This window comes from Mixophyes fleayi, chromosome 2 (genome assembly GCF_038048845.1).
Source record: "Mixophyes fleayi isolate aMixFle1 chromosome 2, aMixFle1.hap1, whole genome shotgun sequence".
NCBI lineage: Eukaryota > Metazoa > Chordata > Amphibia > Anura > Limnodynastidae > Mixophyes > Mixophyes fleayi.
In genome coordinates, this window is record NC_134403.1 from 351,092,932 (window position 1) to 351,116,860 (window position 23,929).

General features: G+C 40.6%; 1 protein-coding gene and 1 long non-coding RNA gene across 2 annotated transcripts in view; both read right to left on the minus strand.

Moving 5' to 3' along the window:
• Nucleotides 1–23,929, minus strand: part of LOC142139481 (uncharacterized) — a 928,167-nt gene that overhangs the window by 56,049 nt on the left and 848,189 nt on the right. The gene's annotated exons all lie outside the window — the stretch shown is intronic.
• Nucleotides 1–23,929, minus strand: part of MRPL39 (mitochondrial ribosomal protein L39) — a 71,958-nt gene that overhangs the window by 20,646 nt on the left and 27,383 nt on the right. Inside the window, exon 5 of the mRNA XM_075197116.1 lies at nucleotides 3,979–4,046. Coding sequence (XP_075053217.1) covers nucleotides 3,979–4,046 — 68 coding nt within the window. The remainder of the gene's footprint in view (nucleotides 1–3,978; nucleotides 4,047–23,929) is intronic.

Here is a 23,929-nt window from a genome sequence, read left to right on the forward strand (position 1 = left end):
CATGCAGCATACATAGACAGGGGAGCTTTATATTTAAACTGAAATTTAGAGTTAACGCTAAATTTGTCTGCACATTTTACATTGCCCCCCTCCACCCTGCAGTGCAACATGGTTTGCACATATGCTCTTTTTATTTGCTACTCTAAATGAGATCCAAAGACTTTATCATGTTTTAATTACATTTACTATTCCTTCCGTAAATAGAAGTGGCAGGTGTCATCTTTCTTTTCACTCTACAGGAATTGCTGATGAATGTGTGTCTTTTATATTTTCTTGATAGATGCCACTGGCATTTAGGTGGGGTTACCAACCAAAAAGGGGCAAGCTGATAGAAGAAAGGGGGTGTGGAAGGGGCTACCAAAAGAAAAAAAAGGGGAGAGAGCTGCCAGCAGGAGAAAAAGGGAGAGCTGCCAGCAGGAGAAAAAGGGAGAGCTGCCAGCAGGAGAAAAAGGGAGAGCTGCCAGCAGGGGAAAAAGGGAGAGCTGCCAGCAGGGGAAAAAGGGAGAGCTGCCAGCAGGGGAAAAGGGGAGAGCTGCCAGCAGGGGAAAAGGGGAGAGCTGCCAGCAGGGGAAAAGGGGAGAGCTGCCAGCAGGGGAAAAGGGGAGAGCTGCCAGCAGGGGAAAAGGGGAGAGCTGCCAGCAGGAGAAAAGGGGAGAGCTGCCAGCAGGAGAAAAGGGGAGAGCTGCCAGCAGGAGAAAAGGGGAGAGCTGCCAGCAGGAGAAAAGGGGAGAGCTGCCAGCAGGAGAAAAAGGGAGAGCTGCCAGCAGGAGAAAAAGGGAGAGCTGCCAGCAGGGGAAAAGGGGAGAGCTGCCAGCAGGAGAAAAAGGGAGAGCTGCCAGGAATGAATATAACTGATATCAGGAGGTGAGCACTAAATAGTTAAGGTGGTTGTCCACTTTTGGATAATTTCTATTTCAATATAATGGAGTCTGCAGACAGCAGAACACAATTGCAGTCAGTAGAACAGGTAGTTATTACTACTGGGTGTTCCAGTAGTAAGACCAGCAACCAGGGACAGAACAATGCATCATCTGGCCCCATAGAAAAACCTGGGTAGGGGTCAGAGGAAGCTGTTCTCTGCCTGCAGGCCCCCCTCTCTGCTCTAAATAGTGCAGAGCCCCTTCTGGGCATGCGCAGTGCGGAACACGCCCCCTTACAAGAGGCCTCCTCCCCTGCTCTGCGGAGGCAGAGCAGGCGCCTAGTAACCCCCGCACTTATTATAGCTCCGCCCCTGCCCTTAATACACCATGGTCCGTGTGAAATCTAACGCTGTGGAACCTGTAAATCAATCTGTAGTCAACTAATGTCATTACTGTATTGTTGGTTTCGATAATATTCAATAGCAGCACTATAAATCACAATATTTCTTCTTATCAAATACATCCAATTATCATATGACCCCTTTGATATCAATAAATGTATTTACTACTGTGCAAATATACTGCTCTCCCTAACCATTAATAAGGATTTAAGCCAAGGGGAATTTAGAGATTACAGTGTTTATGATTGTTATCAAACCAACACCTCCTGTACTATTTTTGAATGCCATCTAAAATAATGAAATTGAAAATGTATTTTAAGATAATCTGTCATGTTTCATTTAAAGGACAATGACAGTTGCTTTATGCACAATATATGACACAAAAAGACCAGATCCCCAATGCTGGCTCCTAGTCGGCTTCCTCCCAGTCACAGTGCGCAGGGGAGCTGCAGGAGGAAGCCGTTCGTCAGCGGATATGAACCAGTCTCCACAGTCAACATAGCACAACAGAGATATTTCATGGTCTATACTGTGTGGAAGGAGCACTGGGGTGCTATGTTTTTTTTAAGGACAGACAAAATGCACAACGCAGCATGATAAATGTTCCTTAAATGAAACATGACATCCTCTTTATCAAGAAAAAAAAAAAAAAAAAAAGAACACTTATTATATTTACCATTCGGTTAGTACACCCTTTCTTCAGCACAACTTGTTATAATCCTCAGATATTGCTGTTACAATTGCTATTCATGGAGCACATTTAATCAGTGTTAGAACTGAAAGAGCAATAGCGCCACCCGCTGGATACAATACATTTATAAAATCACCTTCATCACAGAAAACACCTTTCAGTTCATGTACTTTATGTAATATTCGAAGCATTTTTATTTTTTAAATCGGATGCAAAATCTGTACATTCTTTTAAAAGCGATACCCCTTTATGTAGCACCTTAAATAAACTGTACAGCACAACCTGCTTCATTATCTGCTTATGGTTCTACCATAACACCTTCAAAACTCCTTTCAAGCCACGCTTGCTGAGTAACACAGACAAATAAGCCCCATGAGCTCTACAGCTAACCCTTGTTTGCTATATGCACTTAATTGTCATCTACTCTGCCTATTTACCTATAAACGTAACAGGCAGGGACCCCGAATACTAAATATTGTTCCCTCTACTGTATCTTTAGACATTTGTAAAGCTCAGATAAGTACTGAGTGATGCTAAATAAACGGAAACACACATACATTATATATAAAAGGTCACACAATATAGTTAAAAATGCTTTGGTTAGATATTGAAAAAAAACTTACAAAATAAACCAGCAAATCCATAGCACATCGTCATGGAGACGTGTGTTCTCCTTCATTATCTATGTTCACCTAAACTAAGTAGGTAACCTTGTCACCTATGATGAGTAAAGGACGCATCTGCTTCAAGACTATCGGGTATGACCTGACCATGGTGCCAGTCTTAGTATTGTCATTATATAACGGGAGCTGGGCAGATGGCAAGTTACATGCTGAATACAGACGTCATAATGTAAAAATTTAATTTTATGTTGCGGGATGAGATTTATAAATTTCAAGTGGTGGAGATTGTACATCGAGTTGAAAAGCCCCCTGTAGAATTATTTGACTTTTACATGTCCTTTTGGGCAGCACGGTGGCTCAGTGGTCAGCACTTCTGCCTCACAGCACTGGGGTCACGAGTTCATTTTTCCGACCATGGCCTTATCTGTGTGGAGTTTGTATGTTCTCCCCGTGTTTGCGAGGGTTTCTTCCGGGTGCTCCGGTTTCCTCCCTCACGCCAAAAACATACTAGTAGGTTAATTGGCTGCTATTAAATTGACCTTAGTCTCTCTCAGTGTCTGTGTGTGTGTGTATGTTAGGGAATTTAGACTGCAAGCTCCAATGGGGCAGGGACTGATGTGAGTGAGTTCTCTGTACAGCGCTGCGGAATCAGTGGCGCTATAAACATAGCTGATGATGAAGACTATATGTAACTAGTGCTTTATCGTTTTCACTATAAGGACAGGTGAGTCTACAGCAAGTAAAGTATAAGAAATAAAAATCTTGTATTTGGATGTGCACTAACGTTTCAATTAATTTCTTTATATAGACTATCAGAGAGCAAATATATATCAACGCCTATATAAACGAAATACCTAAACTAACTCTGGCCAGCAGACTGTTCCATCCTTTTGCTGAATGCTGACATCCTAAGATATCTCCTTAGGAGTATGGAGCTTCTCTATCTAGCATCACTCTGAGGCAGTACATAACCTACAGGCTTGCAGCCTCTTAGGTAACAGAAATGCTATGTAGCTATTGGTGAATTCTCTATTATTAGCAGGTGATGTCACAGCAACCGAAGCAAGCAAGCTGTGCTCTGCCATTTATGCTGGAGCAGGAAAGAAACATAAATGTTACTTTGCAACAAATCTGCAATACAAGGTCATGATAACACTGAGCAGTGCGTTTTTTCTTCATGCTTCAATACAGAGTATTTACAGCTTTGAAGGGTTTAGTTGTCTTTTAAGCTGGTTTTGGAAGTCCAGAGTCTGGAAGAACAAATGTAAGACGGTCATTGAGAAGGATTCAACACACATGACTGCGGCCATAACAGATTTGTTGCTTCACAAGAGACTGGGTGCTGGAACAAAATATTACAATTACAATAAACGTGGCATAAAATCACATCAAATGTAACTCACCTTTGTTGGCTTCCAATCATCCAGCCTGTTGTCCAACACCACATCATAGCAGAAGGCCCCAGAGATGACTGTATGTACAGAACACACAGAAATATAGGATGTTAGATGGATAACATTTCTACATAAGCTGCCAGTAAGACAGGATTAACTAAAGCTTTGGCATGCTGCAATGCTCTGACATGTAATATACATGTAGGACATTTCTAGGTCCTGACAAACTAAGCGTGTCTATATTATATTTATCCGACGATGAAACAAACCTCCAGTTTCTGCTGGACACTAGGAAAACTAGAACATTTTTACCTGTCAAAGTAAAATAAAAGTAGTTACAATATTAGACTGTCTACATAACACGATGTTCAATGTATTGAGTATAGGAAGAATGATGTAAAGAATAAATAGGAGGGAGATGTTGGAGAATTAAATATGCAAAAAGATTTAATGACCGGGGAAACAAGCTAAAGGACGTCTATGAGTTCCACAGTTTATTGTAGGTTTTGACAGAGTCCAATAGACTGGTATTTGATTTTCCATTGATCATCATCATCAGCTATTTATATATATATGGTTGGGAATTGACCCTATTGCTGTGAGGCAGAAGTGCTAACCACTAAGCCACTGTGATCATAATTTTAATAACACATTCTTTAGCTGTGGGCAATAAGAAGGTTACTCTCTATCTCTCATCTACCTAAGCAGAAAATATGGGACCTGAATCTGAAGCCTGGTGGCTTGTCACCCAATATAATAATATTGAGGGCTTTTTGCCAAATGGCCTTCCAAGTACTCACACAAGTATGATGGGACACTGGGTGAGAAATCTGTCAAGACAGACACATTATTGTCTTCACCTGGAAATACTGTATAGTGTACAGTAAAAGTGGATGAAATGATTAAGAGTAACAGAAAACGAGTAGAAAACTTTCACCAATGTTATAAGCAGAATAAGGTTATAACTCCTCTCACATGTGTGCTTTGCCCATCTATATAACTTACATCTTCGGGACTCTCCACCTTTTCCCTGCACACAGCATCTGTGCAACATTAGCTTTATAGGTGCTGTTATTGATTTTGTGTTCCTTGTTTTTTTAGTTACAAATTTGGATCAGCGAGGAAAAAATTAAATATAAAGTAAAAGTAGATCATATGAAAAATTTCCACCTTCCACTGTCTCTTTTCCTTCTAAGGCTGGGTAAACACTACAAGGTATTCAGCCGATTATCGGGGGAATCACACGATAAACGACCGTTCTGACCGATATCGCATTAGTGTGCATGCTGCAACAATGTACGAATATCGTTCCAAAGTATATCGTATAATTTGATTTTTAAACCAGACTAAAAATCTCGTTCAACAATGGAACATTGTCGTGCCGCTTCTGCAGTGTGTATGTACTCAGGACCGGCAGTGTCCATAGATTCTATGGAGTGTGCAGAGTCATGATCTTTTCAGCCGATGGTTATGACAGATCTGAAGGTAAATCTTGTAAAACGTGTTTAGTGTGTACACATGAATCGTCATTACTTTAATCGTTGGTAAAATTGTTAACAATATCGCATTGGGAGAAATTTTCTGTAATGTGTACCTAGCCTAACTGTACCACTCCACTGTTAGCCGTACAGAAATGCCAGTCACCAATGTCTGCTTATATATTAGTGGCTGATAACGCTGCTGCCTTACAGTAGCCACAGGCACTTTCCCCACCAGTGATTGCATTTGTTATTTCACGTACTTATTTTATGAACTATTTTCTGCAGACACTTGTTCTCTCTCAAAGTATATTCAATTATTACTAGTTCATACAAAGTGTGCTAACAATGTATAACTCTTAGGTGACATTTTCATCACCCACCATAAGAAGAGTATAAATTATATGTTAAACTAATTTATAATCTAAAATAATGCAAAACATCTGTTAAACCATAACATATTCACATATTAAAAGAATTGTGAAAAATGTTTAAGTTCATTTACAGCAGAAAACATGCCGACAGGTCCACAAATCACAAAAGTGGCAGAAATGTGGCTAAGTCTGCTTCATACTGTCGCCCCCCACAGCGGAGGCAGCCACTTCTAAAGAATGCAGCATGGTGGCTCATTGGTGCCTCACAGCACTGGGGTCATGACTTTGATTCTCGAACATGGCCTTATTTGTGTGGAGTTTGTATGCGTGGGTTTTCTCCAGGTACTCTGGTTTCCTCCCACACTCCAAAAATATACTAGTAGGTTAATTGGCTGCTATCAAATTGACCCTAGTCTGTGTGTTAGGGAAGTTATACTGTAAGCTCCAATGGGCCAGGGACTGATGTGAATGAGTTCTCTGTACAGCGCTGTGTAATCAGTGGTGCTATATAAATAGCTGATAATGATGATGATGATGATGAATGTAGTCTATCAATTCACAAGGAACTAGTGACATTGCTGAGGGGGGAGGAACTATGCTCTCAGTTCTCACTATGCGTCACATGCCGCAATGATGGCGCCATTTCCTAGTGAACGGATAGGGTGACGTCACAAAATAGCTGGCTCTCTGGTTCTATTTTAGTTGAGCATCAACTTTACACATTCATCATCAGCTCCACCAATTTTCACAGCGATGTACACAGAATATTTGGCATTCACATCAGTCCCTGCCCCATTTGAGTTTACAGTCTAAATTCCCTGACACACACACACGCAAACACAGGGAGAACATACAAACTCCACACAGATAAGGTCCTGGGGCCTGATTCATTAAGGATCTTAACTTAAGAAACTTCTTATTTCAGTCTCCTGGACAAAACCATGTTACAATGCAAGGGGTGCAAATTAGTATTCTATTTTGCACATAAACTAAATACTGACTGTTTTTTCATATAGCACACAAATACTTGATAGCTTATTTGTACACTGAAATTTAAAGTTGATATTTGTGTGCTACATGAAAAATCAGTCAGTATTTAACTTATGTGCAAAACAGAATACTAATTTGCACCCCTTGCATTGTAACATGGTTTTGCCCAGGAGACTGAAATAAGAAGTTTCTTAAGTTAAGATCCTTAATGAATCAGGCCCCTAGTCAGGAATCAAACTCATGACCCCAGCACTGAAGTGCTAGCCCCTGAGGCACCGATTCCAGAATATGTTTATCGGGCAGCCAATATATATATACACAAAGTACAGAGGAAACCACATTACTGAGGTTCCAACACAATGATACACTGACACTAGCTAAAAAAGGTATAGAACCCCCACTTAAAACATAACCTTCACTTCTTGTCATTCACACTGATCAGCAATTAAACAAATAACAAAAAAACAATGTTGATTACTGCGAACCGAAAATAATATTATTGTGATAAGAACCACGAGGGACTCTGCAGAGATATTTTATGGCAGGAGATTTACAAGAATGTGCTGTAAGGATTACTGCCACCTAATCACCACTGTCAGTAAATCTAATTGAGTCCAAATTACTTTTATTCATGCACTAATCTAAATGAGCAGTTCCTTAAAAAAATGTAAATGACTTGAACATATTGCAAGATGATATTATTATACTCTAAGGTCTCTCCCTCCAGTGACAGCAGTGTCTCTGACAGGGGTGGGGGGGGGGGGGGGGGACCAAGCAGATCTGCAAGGAGTTTAGTTAAAGAATAACCTTCTCCTATCTGAAAACAATAATAATTAACAAAAATATTTGAGAGCACATAAATGTGTTTACCTGCAGCAGATGCACCTGTGTGGTATACAATCTCGGCACGCATCCACTGACCAGGGTGGTTGCTGCAGTAACTGAGCTCTTGAATAGCATTGATATATCTTGAATAGGAAAACAAAACCTTCTTTCGGCGTGTGGTAATATACAGGGAGCATCAGTGTGCAGAACCTGCATCTAGCTACAAACTGTCTGAAGCACAAATATGTGCCTAGATAGTTCTTGGAATTTTGGATTTTCTCTGGCTACTTTTCTATGCATACTGGCTATTCTAAAGCCCACGCACCCCTCTCATTCCTAGGTTAGGTCTTAAATTCTGTAACGTAGTAGGTATATAGTGGCAAAACAAGTCTTAACCAGCCTGCACCTCTCATATCTCACATAACTATGGACTACAGCAACAGGTACTTTTATAGTCATTTAGTGTTCCCCAGATCCACAGACATAAAGGGTAGGAGACAGTGTTCTGTTACTTGAGGTTAACTTTACCCTGTTTTTATAGTAGAGATGCTCACTGACCCCCGTGAAGTGGTTTTGGATCTGGATTAGCTTTGTGTTTTGGCAAAACCGCCCTCGTGTGGTTTGGTTTGGGTTTTGATCTGTATTTTTTTAGAAAAATTGCTAATATGCTAAAATCACATAATTTTGCTCTTTTTTTGATCCTATATTATTCTTAATCTCAATAACACTAATTTCAAGTCATTTGCAGTCAATTTTGAGCACCTCACAGGTCACAATATTATTTTCATACACTTTCGGACAAATACTGCAGCGACCTGGCTGGACAGTAAGTGACAGAGCAATGACAAACACACGGCAGTTCCTAGCACATCTAGGAAGCATTGGCACACAGCAGTGGCAGAAAAGAAAAGTGGTGCAAGATGGAATCGTCCATGGGCCCTCCCATCCACCCTTATGTTGGATCTTAAAAAGGACATGTACACTTTAACAAACCAAGCACTTCAGCCACAAAAGTGCCACTCCTTGTGGCTGAAGTACTTGGTTTGTTTGGGCCCCCACAAAAGTAACAATGGGCTTAAGGCACCTAAGGTAATAGTGCTGTTAATGAACTCTACTGTGGCAAGATGTTGTCATCATCCTTAGCCTCATCCTCACCCTCATCAGTGTATACATCATCCTCACACATTGTTAATTCATCACCGCTGAAATCCACCATTACAGAAGTCCAATACCAAAGTGGCATCCCCAATTGGTGTATCACCGGCTACACTCGGGCTGTTCAGGCACACATCTGCAGAAATGTTGAAAGGGGCCTTCTTTATGGGTACACTATCAGAATGGTCACGATTACATATAGCACTCGTGGATGGACTCTCCTCAGGGATTTGTGTAATTTCTAAATCTGAACATACATTTTCCTCTAATGCTTATTGTTTTCTCCCAGCTCAGCTTTTACACGTAAAAGTATTTGGGCACCACTTTTGGAGTCCGAATGACAAGGTCTTGCTTCGTCATGACTGACCTTACAAGAAGAAATCTCAGTAACAGTTGCAGAACTCGCACTTATAGAGAAAGGCGAAGGCCTCATTCTTTCTTTGCCACTGTGTGTATAGAATGGCATGTTGGCAATTTTATTTTTTTCTGCAGATAACTTTGCCTGGATCACAGCTCTTTTTTTCTTGCCCAAGGTAAAAGGTGTTTTTTTTTACATATTTGTTTCCCTGACTTAAAAACACTATATACTTTTACATAGGCTTTACCAGATGACGTACAGGGATTATCATCATCATGACTGGTGGCAGCAGCTGCTTGCTGCTCCTGCTCTTCTGTGTATTGCTGTGAATCCATTTTGATAACACCATACACTTTGATTGCAAATTCAAAAGAAAAACCTACCAGGCCTAGTATTTGTATTTCAGCAATGATATTAGCAATGGAGCTCTTCTCTTTGTGTGTAACCTATATAACACCGTACAATTTGACTGCAAATCAGAAGAAAAGCCTGCAAGGCCTAGTATTTGTATTTCAGCAATGACAATTAGCAATGGAGCTGTTCTCTATGTGTGTTACCTATATAACACATTAGAATTTGATTGCAGAATTACACCAACCCTGACTGCACTAGTATTTGTATTTTTCTGCAATGAGAATTAGCAATGGAGCTCTCCTGAATGTCACTGTAGACTTTGTTGAACACTGCTACCCCTCCTCTTTCAATTCTATCTATTTGGCTGACCAACTGCTCCACACAGTGTGCTACTCCTTTTGTGTCTCTCTTTCAAATGGCGCAAAATCGCTGTGAAGTGCGGTATTTATAAATTTCAAAACTCGCAAGATCCAAGGACACAACAATGACGTTTTGCCTCGTTTACGATTCCCAAAAAGCGCAAAAACGTGATCCCCTAAGTTCGGGTGTGTTCGGTTCTCTAGGAACCGAGCCTGAGCGTCTCTAGTTTTTAGTGTGTACCACTATACCACTGTAGCATAAAAGCTGTGTGTAGTATTACCATGTATGTACCTATATGTTTATTCCGGTACATTCAGAGGTGGCATTGTTTAATCACATTGTGTGGAGTTAATTACATAACTGTTCATGTGTAACCAAATATTTTTGTTTGCATAAACCATATCGGCACTTCTTTAAAATTCAGCCAGGTGGGTGCCAGAGACCTCTGGAATAATAGGATGCAATGTTCAATCCTGGGCTTTTGATGCAGAGTGTGCAAGTATTGGAGGTAATGTCATTATGTGTTCTGTTAAACCTATTGTTTGAAAAAACCATCTTATAAACATGGCCCCATGTCAGCCCAGACATTGTGGCACCATGCAGCCTGCCCATAGGAAAGATCACTAGGTTTATGGGTATAAATATGGGACACAAAAACACTGGTGGTGTGTGCTACTTTGAGAGAAGTCTGAGCGGGGATCCAGGTCCCATCACAGATTCCTTTGTTGGTTTAGCTGGCCGTGTGCTATTCCTTTGTCTATAGCTAACTAAAGACTTAGCTACAGTGTTCTATCGTGGACTGTGTGAGTAACTACCTAAGGTTGTCGAGTCACCTGGCTATTGTTAAGCGTGTTTGTACATAGTGTTGTTACTACTTTGCATCATGTAGTTGTATTTTGCAATAAAATATACTGTTGTATCTTTCCTATCTACCTTATCTGTAAGTGATCTGTGAACCTAGGTACTGAAGTTTATTGAGTGAGCTACGGCTCTAGTACCCCGACATATGTTATCACAAGTAATGTACAGACTTTGGGGGTGGCCAAGGAAAAGCCCCCTCCATCCCTCTTCTGGCTCTTATAGTGAAGTGGGTATACTGTCTGTGTCACAAGCAATCCACAGATGACATATCTTCTAGTGCCTTAGGCAACAGTTTAGGTTGTCCTAGCAGTAGAGCCAGTTCGGGCCGTGTGCCTACAGGATTGGGGTGATCACTATACACATGGATCCGTGCTGTTGTTTTTTTTCTAAAATGTAGCGGGTGAGCGCTAGTGAAGTCACTGCGCACCACCACTTCACCCAACGGTGCCCTAAAGATTACTCCCGGTGGTGATCAAGCAGTGAGCACTCATGGTATATATCTGCTGCACGTCACACTCGTCCAGGACAGTCAGCTGAAAGTTCTACAACAACTTTAGGGCAGTGTCCCTATGGCAGCCGATATACAGGTCCAAAGCGGGATCTACAGCTGAGAGGTTCTGACATCACTGTCCATGTTCCTTTATACGAATCAACCAATTCATATAGTGTATCTCTGCTACACAACTCTGCAAAGTCTGTCATTCCCTCCCTGCCAGCTGGGTGAGAGAAGCACCCCCTTCATAACATGTCCACCTGCTGCAGGGAAGCGACAGACCATGATGTGCAAATGTTCTCAGGGCTGCCAAGAAGAATTCAGGGCCCGGGTACAACAAATTCATGGGGCCCCCCTCATAGTCAAGTAAGCCCCAAAAAAATTTGGGTGTATGGTCATACATTCAGGGGCGTAGCTAGCCAAACGGCGGTGCAAAAATTTTGGGAGGTGTGGTCATGCATTTGGGGGCGTGACAAACGTGCCATTGGGCGTGGCTAACATAAAAACCACTAGGCTCTCAATTCGCCGGAGCGTCACATATGTTCAAGCACTCCTGACTTTCAGGACATCTACCACCACAGGGTAGTATACAAACAATGCAGTGTGTAAACAAACAGTTCAGTCTTGGCCTACACCTTACATTGGGCACAACATTCACCAAAAATTGCCATTGTCCCTACTAGAATCACAACATTTCACACACTGTGCTGCTCTCTCCTACCTGTTCTTCTCACTTTCTCCACCTGTGGCTGCTGGTTTCTTTAGTTGTGGCTTGTCCGGATCAAGAAATGTTGAAGGACCTATTTTGAAAAAAAAAATGGCTACATTTAGAAAATTACAGCCAGCCCCGGCGTTAAATCAATAGCACCCACGATTAATAATTAGGCCTTCCTCCAGCCCCAACATTAAAATAATACTATTCACATTTAATAAATAAACCTATTTCACTTCCTGCAAACAGCCCCAGCAATACCTATTTCCCGCAACCATCACTGCCATTAAATAATTCATAGTCACATTTAATAAATAGACCTCATTCTCCCTAAACTCACCCCAAGATTCAATAGCCCCCAAACCACCCCATCTTAAATTAATAGTCCCTACTATTAAATTGCCTCACCATCACCCTACAAACAAAATAGCGCCTATTAATTAGCCGCCACCTACCTCACACACACTACATTGCAACAAGCCCCCTGTGCCATCACACACACAATACTGTGCCCCTTCATCACAACTACACTGTACCCCCTTATGCTCACACTGCGACCTCCATGCTGCTTTTCCCCCTTCTTTTTTACTTTGTGCCTCTCTCCCACTTTTTTTATTCCTCTGTTCCTCTCTCCCACTTTTTTTCCTCCTCTGTTCCTCTCTCCCACTTTTTTTTCCTCCTCTGTTCCTCTCTCCCACTTTTTTTTCCTCCTCTGTTCCTCTCTCCCACTTTTTTTTCCTCCTCTGTTCCTCTCTCCCCAATTTTTTTTTATTCCTCTGTGGCTCTCTCCTTTTTTTCCTCCTCTGTTCCTCTCTCCCACTTTTTTTCCCTCCTCTGTTCCTCTCTCCCACTTTTTTTCCCTCCTCTGTTCCTCTCTCCCACTTTTTTTCCCTCCTCTGTTCCTCTCTCCCCAATTTTTTTTTATTCCCCTGTGGCTCTCTCCTTTTTTTCCTCCTCTGTTTCTCTGTCCCCTTTCTTTATAGTACTGTCCCTCCCTGTTTTCCTCCCCTTGCCTCTCCGTTTCTTTACTTACCTTTTGTCAACTTCTTTCTTTTCTTTTCTGCTCTTCTGTCTCCTCTTCTGTCTTCTTTCTTCATGCTGGCTGCGGCGCTCCTCACTGACTGACAGGCGTGACTTGATGACGTCACGCCCGGCAGTCAGTGTGAATGGAGGAGAGGAGGGACACGGCGCCGCGCGATCACGTGAGTATTTTTTTTTTTTTTTTTTTATTTATTCTTTCTTCCAGCCCCCCCCCCCCCCCCCCCCCGCGGGAAAAAAAAATAAAAAAAGTTTAAAAAGAATAGCGCAACAGAGAAAAATAAAATAAAAAAAAAATAAATTTAATTAGCAGCGAGGGCCCGGCCCGGGCCCCCTGGCATGGCCGGGCCCGGGTAAACTGTACCCGCTCCCCCCCCCTCTCGGCGGCCCTGAATGTTCTTAACTTTAAATAAATAATATACATACACACACATATAGTAACTGTTCCCCACCATCCTCCATAGACTAATCGCTAGACACTCTTTAATAGTAATCAGTATGACGTACTGCTTCCTAGTAGATTGATGAGCTTCATTGTCACCAACACTATTTCAGCCCCAGATAAAAGAGGGTAGAGGGTGCATTTTTAGGGGTGATCCTTGACTATTTCCGTGCCAGTTCTAAAGATTTTTTTTGGACGCATTTTGCTTCTCCCTGGTGCACTTCAGCACATTTCTAGACAAACTTTGCCCAAATGTAAAACAAGGTTTCAAATAGACAAACGATCCACATATAAAAAAAAAAAAAAAAAAAAAGAGAGACAGTCCGATGTCCCCTCACGTTTATGATTATTTTAAGCCATTAATGTGGCTAGACTGAGAAGTATGTAGGAGCAAAACTGGAGTTTTATTGAATGAAAGGGGTGGTGGGGCTATAGATGTGACGTTTGCACGGTAATCCCCTTCGGACTATTCTGCCTGAGCACTTCTGGTTTGCGGAGGCAGCTCCCGCAGGCGCACAGTCGGTGTGTACCTTGATGATCACACGGAGGACAATCTAGGCACACTGGTGCAGACACAATGCCGTGTCCTCGCTGTGCATCTAGTGTGCCTCACAAATGAGGCTGTGTGCCCATGCGACGGGAGCTGCACTTTGTGGAATATGGTGTATCAGCATCAGAGAGAAGAAAAACCGCTGCATGGGATTACCCCTTATCTTGTTTACTAATAGAACTGAGGATATCAAACATAACATGAGAACACACAAATCTAAATTACTGGTGACTTTTGCTTTAATCTTTCCTGAAGTTTATTTACAGAAAGGCACTTTTATAGGGAGAAGATGAAATTGCCGGCATTAAATGATTAGAACAGCCTTGATCATTTTTCACATGTAGTATTACACCCCAAAGAGAAAAAGTACAAGCTTGGGGATGGCAGATGATGTTGGCACTGTCGCAAGTTACTTCTTGTGCTTGTAAATCTGCCATTAATTAATAATGTATGGCGTTTCATTCCATAATTCTGCCTTCGCTTCTGAGATTTCATCAATTCTTAATAACGTGCTGTTTATTGTTTTCATTATACAGATACAAAGCAGACATGACCGCATGAGGCTTCAAGGATTAAAAGTTTTCTTGTTTAGACTAAACTACATTTATAGGAGGCCCATGCAGCTGGAAAAGTATATTTTCTGGATTTGTTAATGTAATGTGAGGTCAACCACCCGATGCTAGTGATCAGTAGGTGAACTACAGCTCCCAGCAGTCCTCTCTCTTTGGGAAATTCACAAATTGCTTAAAAGGCCTAAAGAGACTCTAATTCTATGTTTTTTTTAATTTTGTATATCAAATGTAAATATAAGTCACCAATGTGTTAAATATTCTTGTAATAAGTTTTATTCTATAATGAAGCTAGTAGGTCTGTTCACCGAGTGCATTAATCAGAAGAGTTACCATTGTCTGTCTTCTTCTCATCATAATATCTTTATCTCCTCCCAAAGCCCATCTGTCAATCCTACTGAGAGAATCATTCGTAACACAGTAGCTTCAACCAGCTCTTTTTCCCCAGGGCTCAGTGGTTCATCTCATAGTCCTAACCAAAAAATGTTGTGGAGGAGGGGTTGCGTAAAGGGCAAGTTTGTAACTGTTGATTGGTCCTGGTCATCCCACCCACACACCCTCTCTGCGGCCATTTTAAAGTGATTAACTGGAAAGTTTGAAGGATTAAGTGGCAGGATTAAGTATTATTATTATTCTTCTTTATTTATCGGGCGCCAAATGAGGTCCGCAGCGCCATACAGAGGGCAAAGAACAAGACAGTACATGGTGTAACAGTACAATACACTAAACAAATAACACTATAACTCTCAACACAGCTCCTGGGGTGCAAGGGGTATATAGCGCAGGCTGAAACCTGCGCCCATTGGCGTGGGCACAACTAACACATTTAGAAACACTTGCGCAGGCAATGGAAGAGCGGAGTCAATGGGCAGGGAGCCCAAGGAGGATGTGCACAGTAAAAGTTTTAGGTAATGAGAACAGGAGGGAAGAGGGCTCTGCTCACTAGAGCTTACAATCTAAAGGGAAAGGAGAAGACAACCGGTAAAGACATTATTTTAGGGTTACAGTTCCTTCTATATTTTCAATGGTTTTAAGTAAAAAGCAAAAAGGTTTGTAATGGGTCAAAAAGATGAAATATCCCATCACACTTGCAGTAACATGACCGGCTATACCTCTGTACAGAGCACATATATTACACTATGATTTCCTAGGAGAATGCAAGCCAATCCCTCACACCTATAAAACTAGAGGTTTCTGATCACTGTGCCTCATCTTCTTCCCCATACCACAGTGATGCAATGCAGATTATTATGGACAGGCAATGTGCTGGACATGTTTAGTTAAGTAGGGTATATAGCTTTCTAGGCCCAAAATAAATAGGCTTTGTTATATGTTAATGTCCATTATAAATACTGCCTATTGGACAAACACACCAACCAGCCTGTAAAAGGCCAGGGAGAGCGAGCACTCACTGAGATCTACACAATTAACTTCAAGCACTTAGGCTGATGACACAAGTACAAATTTAAGTGTTACGATTACCCTGAAGCCATACGAGTTATATATGAATGGTGGAAAACTTATATAAGCAAACAGATTATATTGGTTCTTATGGCTGGATATGTTTATGTTAACTAGCCTGTACTTACACTCTGATTGCTAACTGCGTTACCCTGTGTCCTTCACGACTATCAGCTACAGTCCTAGAGGTAGAATTAGACAAGGCTTGTCAAATGGAAGGAGCTGGGAAGCAATGGGGCTTAGCAGGAGGAAATATTATCTAAGCAGAGACCATAAAATAGAAGAGCGATTCTAAAACACTTGAGCACTGTCAAGTTTCTGCTGCATCTGACCATTGGGATCCCGCTCGCTCCAATCTAAGCGCTTGTTCATACTGCACTGAGAAAACTGGTAAAAACACATGAAAATAAACTAACAAAACATTTCAGATTGATTTTAATGCGTTTTCAATACGCTTTTCACGTGTTGCGCACTTACTAATACAGGCGATATATTATAAAATCTTAAACGCTGTGTTAAAACTTTGAAACGCAATAGACTCTTGTTTTTAACTATTTTTAAAAACTAGGGGCCTGATTCATTAAGGATCTTAACTTGAGAAACTTCTTATTTCAGTCTCCTGGACAAAACCATGTTACAATGCAAGGGGTGCAAATTAGTATTCTGTTTTGCACATAAGTTAAATACTGACTGTTTTTTCATGTAGAACATAAATACTTTATAGCTTATTTGTACACTGAAATTTAAAGCATATATTTGTGTGCTACATGAAAAAACAGGCAGTATTTAACTTATGTGCAAAATAGAATACTAATTTGCACCCCTTGCATTGTAACATGGTTTTGTCCAGGAGACTGAAATAAGAAGTTTCTCAAGTTAAGATCCTTAATGAATCAGGCCCTATATCAATTTTGCGCAAGGTGTCTCACCAGACATTCAGGTGACACCTTTCGCCGATGTTATGGCTGGAATCTCTGCTCATTTTTCCTCGCACCCCATAGAGGTGCAAGGAAATATAAGCGGAGCTTCCTACCATAATTGCCGGCAAAGTGTGCAGCGTGATGTCCATGCGCCACATTGCGGCACCCGAATCTCCCCCTTTAGAGTGTTTGCCCTAAAAGTACACAAAACATTTCTCTACCTGCCCGATACCTTGTAAAGAATATCTTGTTACAGACAAAAAGTATCATTCATGTTTATAGAGGAGTATAAAGCCGGTCATGTTCCACATAACAAGAATACTATTATGTTTTATGTAAGGCAGCCTTGTGTGATAGAGGCCTGCGCACACCTTATATGGGGCCGAAGTCTGAATTAGGCAAAAGACATAAATGACATTTAGTGTAAGTAACGCAGCCGGCTCGGTGACAGAACACGTGTCACCTGTAAATACCACAGCACACATTAAACACGCAGCGATCCTGTACGTATATGAGCAATGTCATCATACTATATAGAATATGCCGGAGAAAAGCAGCTAATTATGGCAAACAGGAGGAACGAACCTGCGACCCCAATCATGTCAACAATATGAAAAGTGACAATTACTGAGAGAAATATCACAATACTGAAAACACACAAACATCTCGTACGTTTAATTATCAAGCGAGCCAGGCGGAGGGCTCATTATGACAGATGCTGGGTATAGGCTGTGTAATGAGATCACAATGTGCAATTTCCCTATCCCTGGCACTGCCCACCTTACACAGCCCCACTAATTACCCAGTCATTACATTCCTTGTTTTCATTAACGTGCTGTAATAACCACACTAATTACCTCAGCACAAAGCTCCGCACATATTACTTCATGTCCACATCCATTTATTGTGTTTTCTCCTGTTTTTTTGTAGAGTTGTAATTAATATTGGAAAATGAAAAAGTAAAATATATGATGTGACTATAATTATATCATAGCTCACAGGGTGGCCTGTGCTGTGTGTCCTTTCCAGATTTTTCTTATTTCTTTTCGATTATTAAAACAAAACTTTTACTACATTTCATTATTTAACAACCTAGATTGTGAACAATTATAATTTTAATGCCATCCGCACTGTATCCAACCATGAATTTATACTAATTACCAGTTGGTAAAAAATAGCCGAGACTCCTTGGGGAATATTTTTTTTAAAAGTGGATGGATCTTAAAAACGTCTGACGGATATAGTTCCGGCACGCTGCAGTGAGGATCTGTTGGGAACTGAGGGAATAGCTGAATTACAAGACCCAATGTAGTTATTATGACAGGAAATATACTTATCTGTATCCCCGACAGCTGAATGAATATATGTGTAAGCATTTCTGCTTCAAGAAATACGCAGTGCAACAGAACAGATAGAAAAGACGAAGGGGCGCACTACAAGTGTCAGCAGTACCAGAACCCTCATCCTCTTTGCAGACATAAGAGCCGTTAAAGAAACAATGAAGGAGTCTCATGTTAGCTCAGGCACCCACATTTACAGCTGCTGTATATAAGTATCATCTTGCTTAAATCTTGGGCAAGTTACAGTTAGTGAGCACAGAATTGGGGAAACCTTTAGAGATATTAAGTCTCCCTTAGAGAAAAACATGCTTTACCCTGCAAAAGTGCCAAAAAGAGAGAGTAGACAAAAACACTCACTTACTAGCTGTATTTCTATGGAATTTTATTTTATTTTTTTTAAAAACAACAAAAAAAAAAAAAATTAATATTCTGCAAGATCACGGTCCTAATGTGGCTTTATGGTCAGTATATAAAAAGAAGAACACAATCCATTTTGAGGGAGAAAGACTATTTGTTTCAGGACCATTCATTTCAAATAATAATAAAAGCAAGGAAAAGGCTCTCACAAAGTTATTTATAAAATGGCTGAACATTAGTTCTCATGTACCCTGCAGAGAAACGCCACTGCGCGTAGATATCAGGATTTCTATACAGCCACAGAAGAACAAATCTTGGAGAACTCTATGGCGAATACAGATTCTAGTTGAAGAGAATCTCTCATGGTCCGTCATGAAAAGAATGAAGGACACTGGCAATGTGAATCCTGTTAGCTTGAGGTCCTTAGATAGTAACTACTAAGCCTTTTATTCACCCTCAGTGTATAACTGAAAAGTTACCAAACACAAGTTTCACAGTGACATATCAGACTCTGTAAGTGTTACACTGATATGCTTTACCATGCTTACTTGTATGGGTAACTTGTCTGTTAAACATTGCATTATACACCTGGATCTCAGGGGACAGACTGAAATCTATATCCCTGCTCTTGTAGCAGGTTGTATGCTTTTCCTGACGTTTCTTTGCCAAATTCTTGAACACAACTTAATTGTGGGAGAGGGTTGCAGGGGCAAATGCAGGATTTGTAGAGGGGGGTTAACACACCACGCCGCCCATGGGGGTGACCAGCATGCAAGGGGGCGTGGCTAGAATATTAGACAGTGCTTGGCTGCTCTCCAACTCTTCCTATCCCCATAATATACATGGGCAATGCTGTGTGCACTACTGTTAGGTGCACACTGCTCTCCCTTTTCAAGCAGAGCCATGTGAAGTGGAGGCAGGGTCCAGCCACCTGAATTATACAGTGCCCCAGGCTTGGAGAGGGGTTTCCAAGCACTAGGAAACCCCCCCTTGGTTTGCTTATGGATTGGAACATGTATGCCTCAACAGGAAATCTTGTTTCTTCTAATGTGAGTAATGTAGGAATATTGGTCACATCTAATAGACATATGAAGTACTAGGCACTATTGAACTGGAATATAGTTGTAAGTCTTCTGCACACAACACAATGTGAAGAATAGATTACTTCCTTTTATCCTAACCAGGGCAGGTAAGGTGGAAGGGACTAAGCAGTAACAAATTGCCACTTTCTGATCATGACTTAACCTGGTTTGAATGAAAGAGAAATTCAAAATGAGTGGAGATTGTCCAATAGGGAGGTTAAGAGAGGAAATCATATCACATGTTAGTAAATACAATAAATCATATGTTAGTAAATATAATAAAAGACATGTCTGATACCTTCAAAACATTTTCAATTTGGCCTGGAGTGAATGGAGTTTTTTAAACCTATTGAAGGCTTATTACAACATAATTACAACAACATTCTAGACTCCCAGATATTTCCCGACCACCTTTATAAAGCTTCTTCCTGAAGCTTCTGCCTGACACAGATCAATTTCACCAGTTACTAAAATATTGGTGAGAGAACGAGGCGGATTATTCCCTCCATTATAAACATGGACCAGAGAGGTTTTATCTGGGGAAGAATTCAATCATCATCATTTATTTATATAGCACCAACATATTTCGTAGCGCTTTACAATTGGGGACAAACACAGTAAACTAATAAACAAACTGGGTAAAACAGACAAAGAGGTGAGATTACAGCTTCTAATATGATGGATATTGCCTGTTAATTAACATCTTAGTTTCTGAAGTTATATATATTAAATAAACAGCCTTTTCAACATAATTAATTTCAGGTCTTTTCAGATTCCTTCATAAAACATGGCCCCTCAGATAAATTTGACTCTTTGTTATTCTGTTCTTTGCCCCTTTTACTTGAATTGCAACAAAGTACTTAATTTGTGACTCTGTTGGGGTTTGTGAAGGTACAAGTCAGTGGTGCCCGCTCTCTACACCCATTTCTGCTCCTGTACTGGAACCATAAGGCCTTTTACAAAAGTAAGATTTCTTAATTAGAGAAAATGGTTTCCTCCTAGAGATAATGAGTTTACTTCTAGATCTACCCACCTTAGTAGTCTCCAATAAGATGAAATACATGGCTGGTTATATTTCTTAGCGCATAAATTACTTCTATGGACTCAATTATGCTAGAATTTCAAAGAATTTAAAAAGTACTCGAAAAGCAGAAATTCTTAAATTGTTTTTCCAAAACTGACCTACCCTGTTCATTTGTCACCATCTAATTACCTAAAGTAGATATTCAAGAGTGTAAAATACAATTTTTACAAATTAGTAGCGTTCTGGAAGGAGGGGGGGGTCCTAAAATTGCACTGGATTCCCATTCAGTATTGTCATAAAGCTGTTATAGATTGCAAAATAAAAATCTCTTGATTTACTAAACAAACTGCTTTGTTGCACAATCAACAATGCAATCAATGTCATCCTAATGCTACTTTCAGTATTAGAGACATATCTTTGACCCAGGAGAATGCGGAATTTATAGTTTTTCACCAACTTTCGAAGAAATACAGGGGCGCACGCAGGAATTTTTGAAGGGGGGCTCCCCCCTCCCCTGAAAAAAATATACAGAGAGCTACCGCGCATACGCAGCAGCTCCATTTCGGCGGCACTGTATTGTACAGCAGCCGCGGCGCTGTCAAAGAAGCGTCTTCGGCGGTGCTGAATTGTACAGATCAAATATTTTTAAATGCTGGGCACAGACATACCTGTGATGTTATTGCATTAGATATGCTTAATGTTTGTAGACACTCCCTTATATGTTTAAGCTTGAATCTTTAGTGATGGTCCCTAAGACCATGGGGAATACCTAGCTTGGTAGACGAGCGATGCAGACACTATATTCCCTAACACCATACTCATTCACTTCAAGGATATTGTGGAGGTGCTTTCTCTTTACAAGAAAGTCATCCTAACATCATTGATATCTCAAAATGTTTCTCAGGCTCATAGGAAACGTATGACTCAGGAGGAGCTTGCCTTTTATTTGAAATGCAGACTACCAAATACTAGTCATATCCATTGTTATTGGAATTGTAGACGAATAATCACATCCTGGTTTAATATTCACTTCACAAATAATCCCTTTATGATACATGTGCGGAGAGACTGTGCTGCTCTAATTCTGCAATTTTGACAACTTTAATTTCAAATGAAATTCTTCCATCCTCAAAAGTCCCAGTTACACTTGTAAGAAAACCGGTATTCGGCGAAAATAGACAAACCCATAACCCCCATATCGGACTCAATTAAAAACTTAGATTCTAGAAATTGTCCATTTTTACATAAAGTTGGCCCTTCCAGGGGGTATATTTACTAAACTGCGGGTTTGAAAAAGTGGAGATGTTGCCTATAGCAACCAATCAGATTCTAGCTGTCATTTATTTACTATATTCTACAAAATGACAGCTGGAATCTGATTGGTTGCTATAGGCAACATCTCCACTTGTTCAAACTCGCAATTTAGTAAATATAACCCGTTATTGAAAATGGAGTCAAAAGATTTTTCTTAGAATGGGGAAAATACCTCGATGCTCTAGATCAGTGTTTTATTATTATTATTATTAATAATATTTATTTATAAGGCGCCACAAGGCATCCGCAGCGCCGTACAGAGACAAACAAAATCACAATACAATGGGAGACAGCACAGTACAGTAAACACAGCAACTCAGTACGCTCAATGCACAGCTAGAGAGGGCGGGGAAGGGGGAGGGAGGATCCGCAAACAACGGGGCCCAAGAAGGAGGGCGTGGAAGACAGGGAGACCCCCAGGGGGGAGGAGGGAGCGAGAGTGGACGTGGGGTGGAGGACCCTCGAGGAGGAGGGCTAAGTAGCTGGAGAGCAGCGTTAGAAGTGGTGGAAACAGGAGGAGAGATGGCCCTGCTCAGAGGAGCGTACAATCTAAGGGATTGTTGGGCAACAGGTGGCCCTCTGAGCCTTCACAGTTGTGGCCCCCAGCTCCTTCCTGCTGTATGGTCACATTTGTTAGGCATAGCTTGTACCACTTGCCTGTAACTGCTCTAGATGAAGGTCAGCTCATTTCTTTGACCGCAATATTTAAAAATCCAGTGTGGTATACTGTTGGGGGGAGATTCAATTAGCTGCGATGTTCTGGCGCACGATGTTTACAAGAAATTTCTGCCGATTTCTCCTCGCGCCCCATAGAGGTACGAGGAAAATTTCTGAGGAACATCGCGGCTAATTGAATCCCCCCCCTTAGACTGCTTTAAAATAAGTCTACATAAATAGATTAATAAGACTCTTTATTCGATTTGAGATTACTCTGTGTTCCGCTTATAGTTTTTTAAACCAGGTAACCTTGATCGACTTTTCATGTACCTTTTACACAACTAATAAAACACACAAAAGAATAAAAAGAAAAAAACCAAAACCACACAGTACTCAATTAACAGATTAATACAGCAAGTAAAACAAAGTACAAGATATTTTATGCTAATAAATAGGCACTCCTCAAGAATGACATCATTTTGAATTAGAATACTGAGATGACACACAGACCTATCACAAATAAACCAGCAGTAAGGCTGTATATATAGAATGCGGAACACTACAGACTGTACATAGGGATGGGCACCGCACTCTACAAAGTGTTCTATTTAAGTTTGGCTCTCATCACCCCATAAAAATGGAGATATAGGTTTACTAATGTTTTGAAACTCTGTTAGGGGTATACACATGGGAGTGCTGTAAGATATTTAGGTTGGATAATCATTTTAAATAAATTGATCTTGCCATTCAGGTAAGGATAAGTCTCTTCCACAAGTGCGATTTTGTTGTCAAAAAGGCTGTAATTGGGTCAATGTTTCGTCTAATAAATTCTGAGGCCAAATCGGTTATCCAGGCTCCCAGGTACAAGAAACAGTTGATCTATTTTAGGGAGCGACGCAAACTTGTACCCACTGAGATAAAAGTAAAGAAGGTCATCTAGCGAGCTGCCCACATCATACAAGAACAGAAGCGTGTCCTCCGAGTATAATGCTATGGTGTCTATGGAATCCTATTCGGATGAATACAGATTCTCCTTTTTTAAATTTAATGATACTTCTATTGTATACCCTTGCGAAACTTTTTATATTCATTTAGCAGTATTATTTTTTTTGCCTTTATTTGATTTTCTGTCTAGTTGTTCTGTGACTTTACTGTGAACTATAGCAAAAAGGAATTCTATATTTACATTTTATGTAAATCGATTGCCTCTTTTTTGGGGTTAATTTTGAATTAATGTATATTCGCA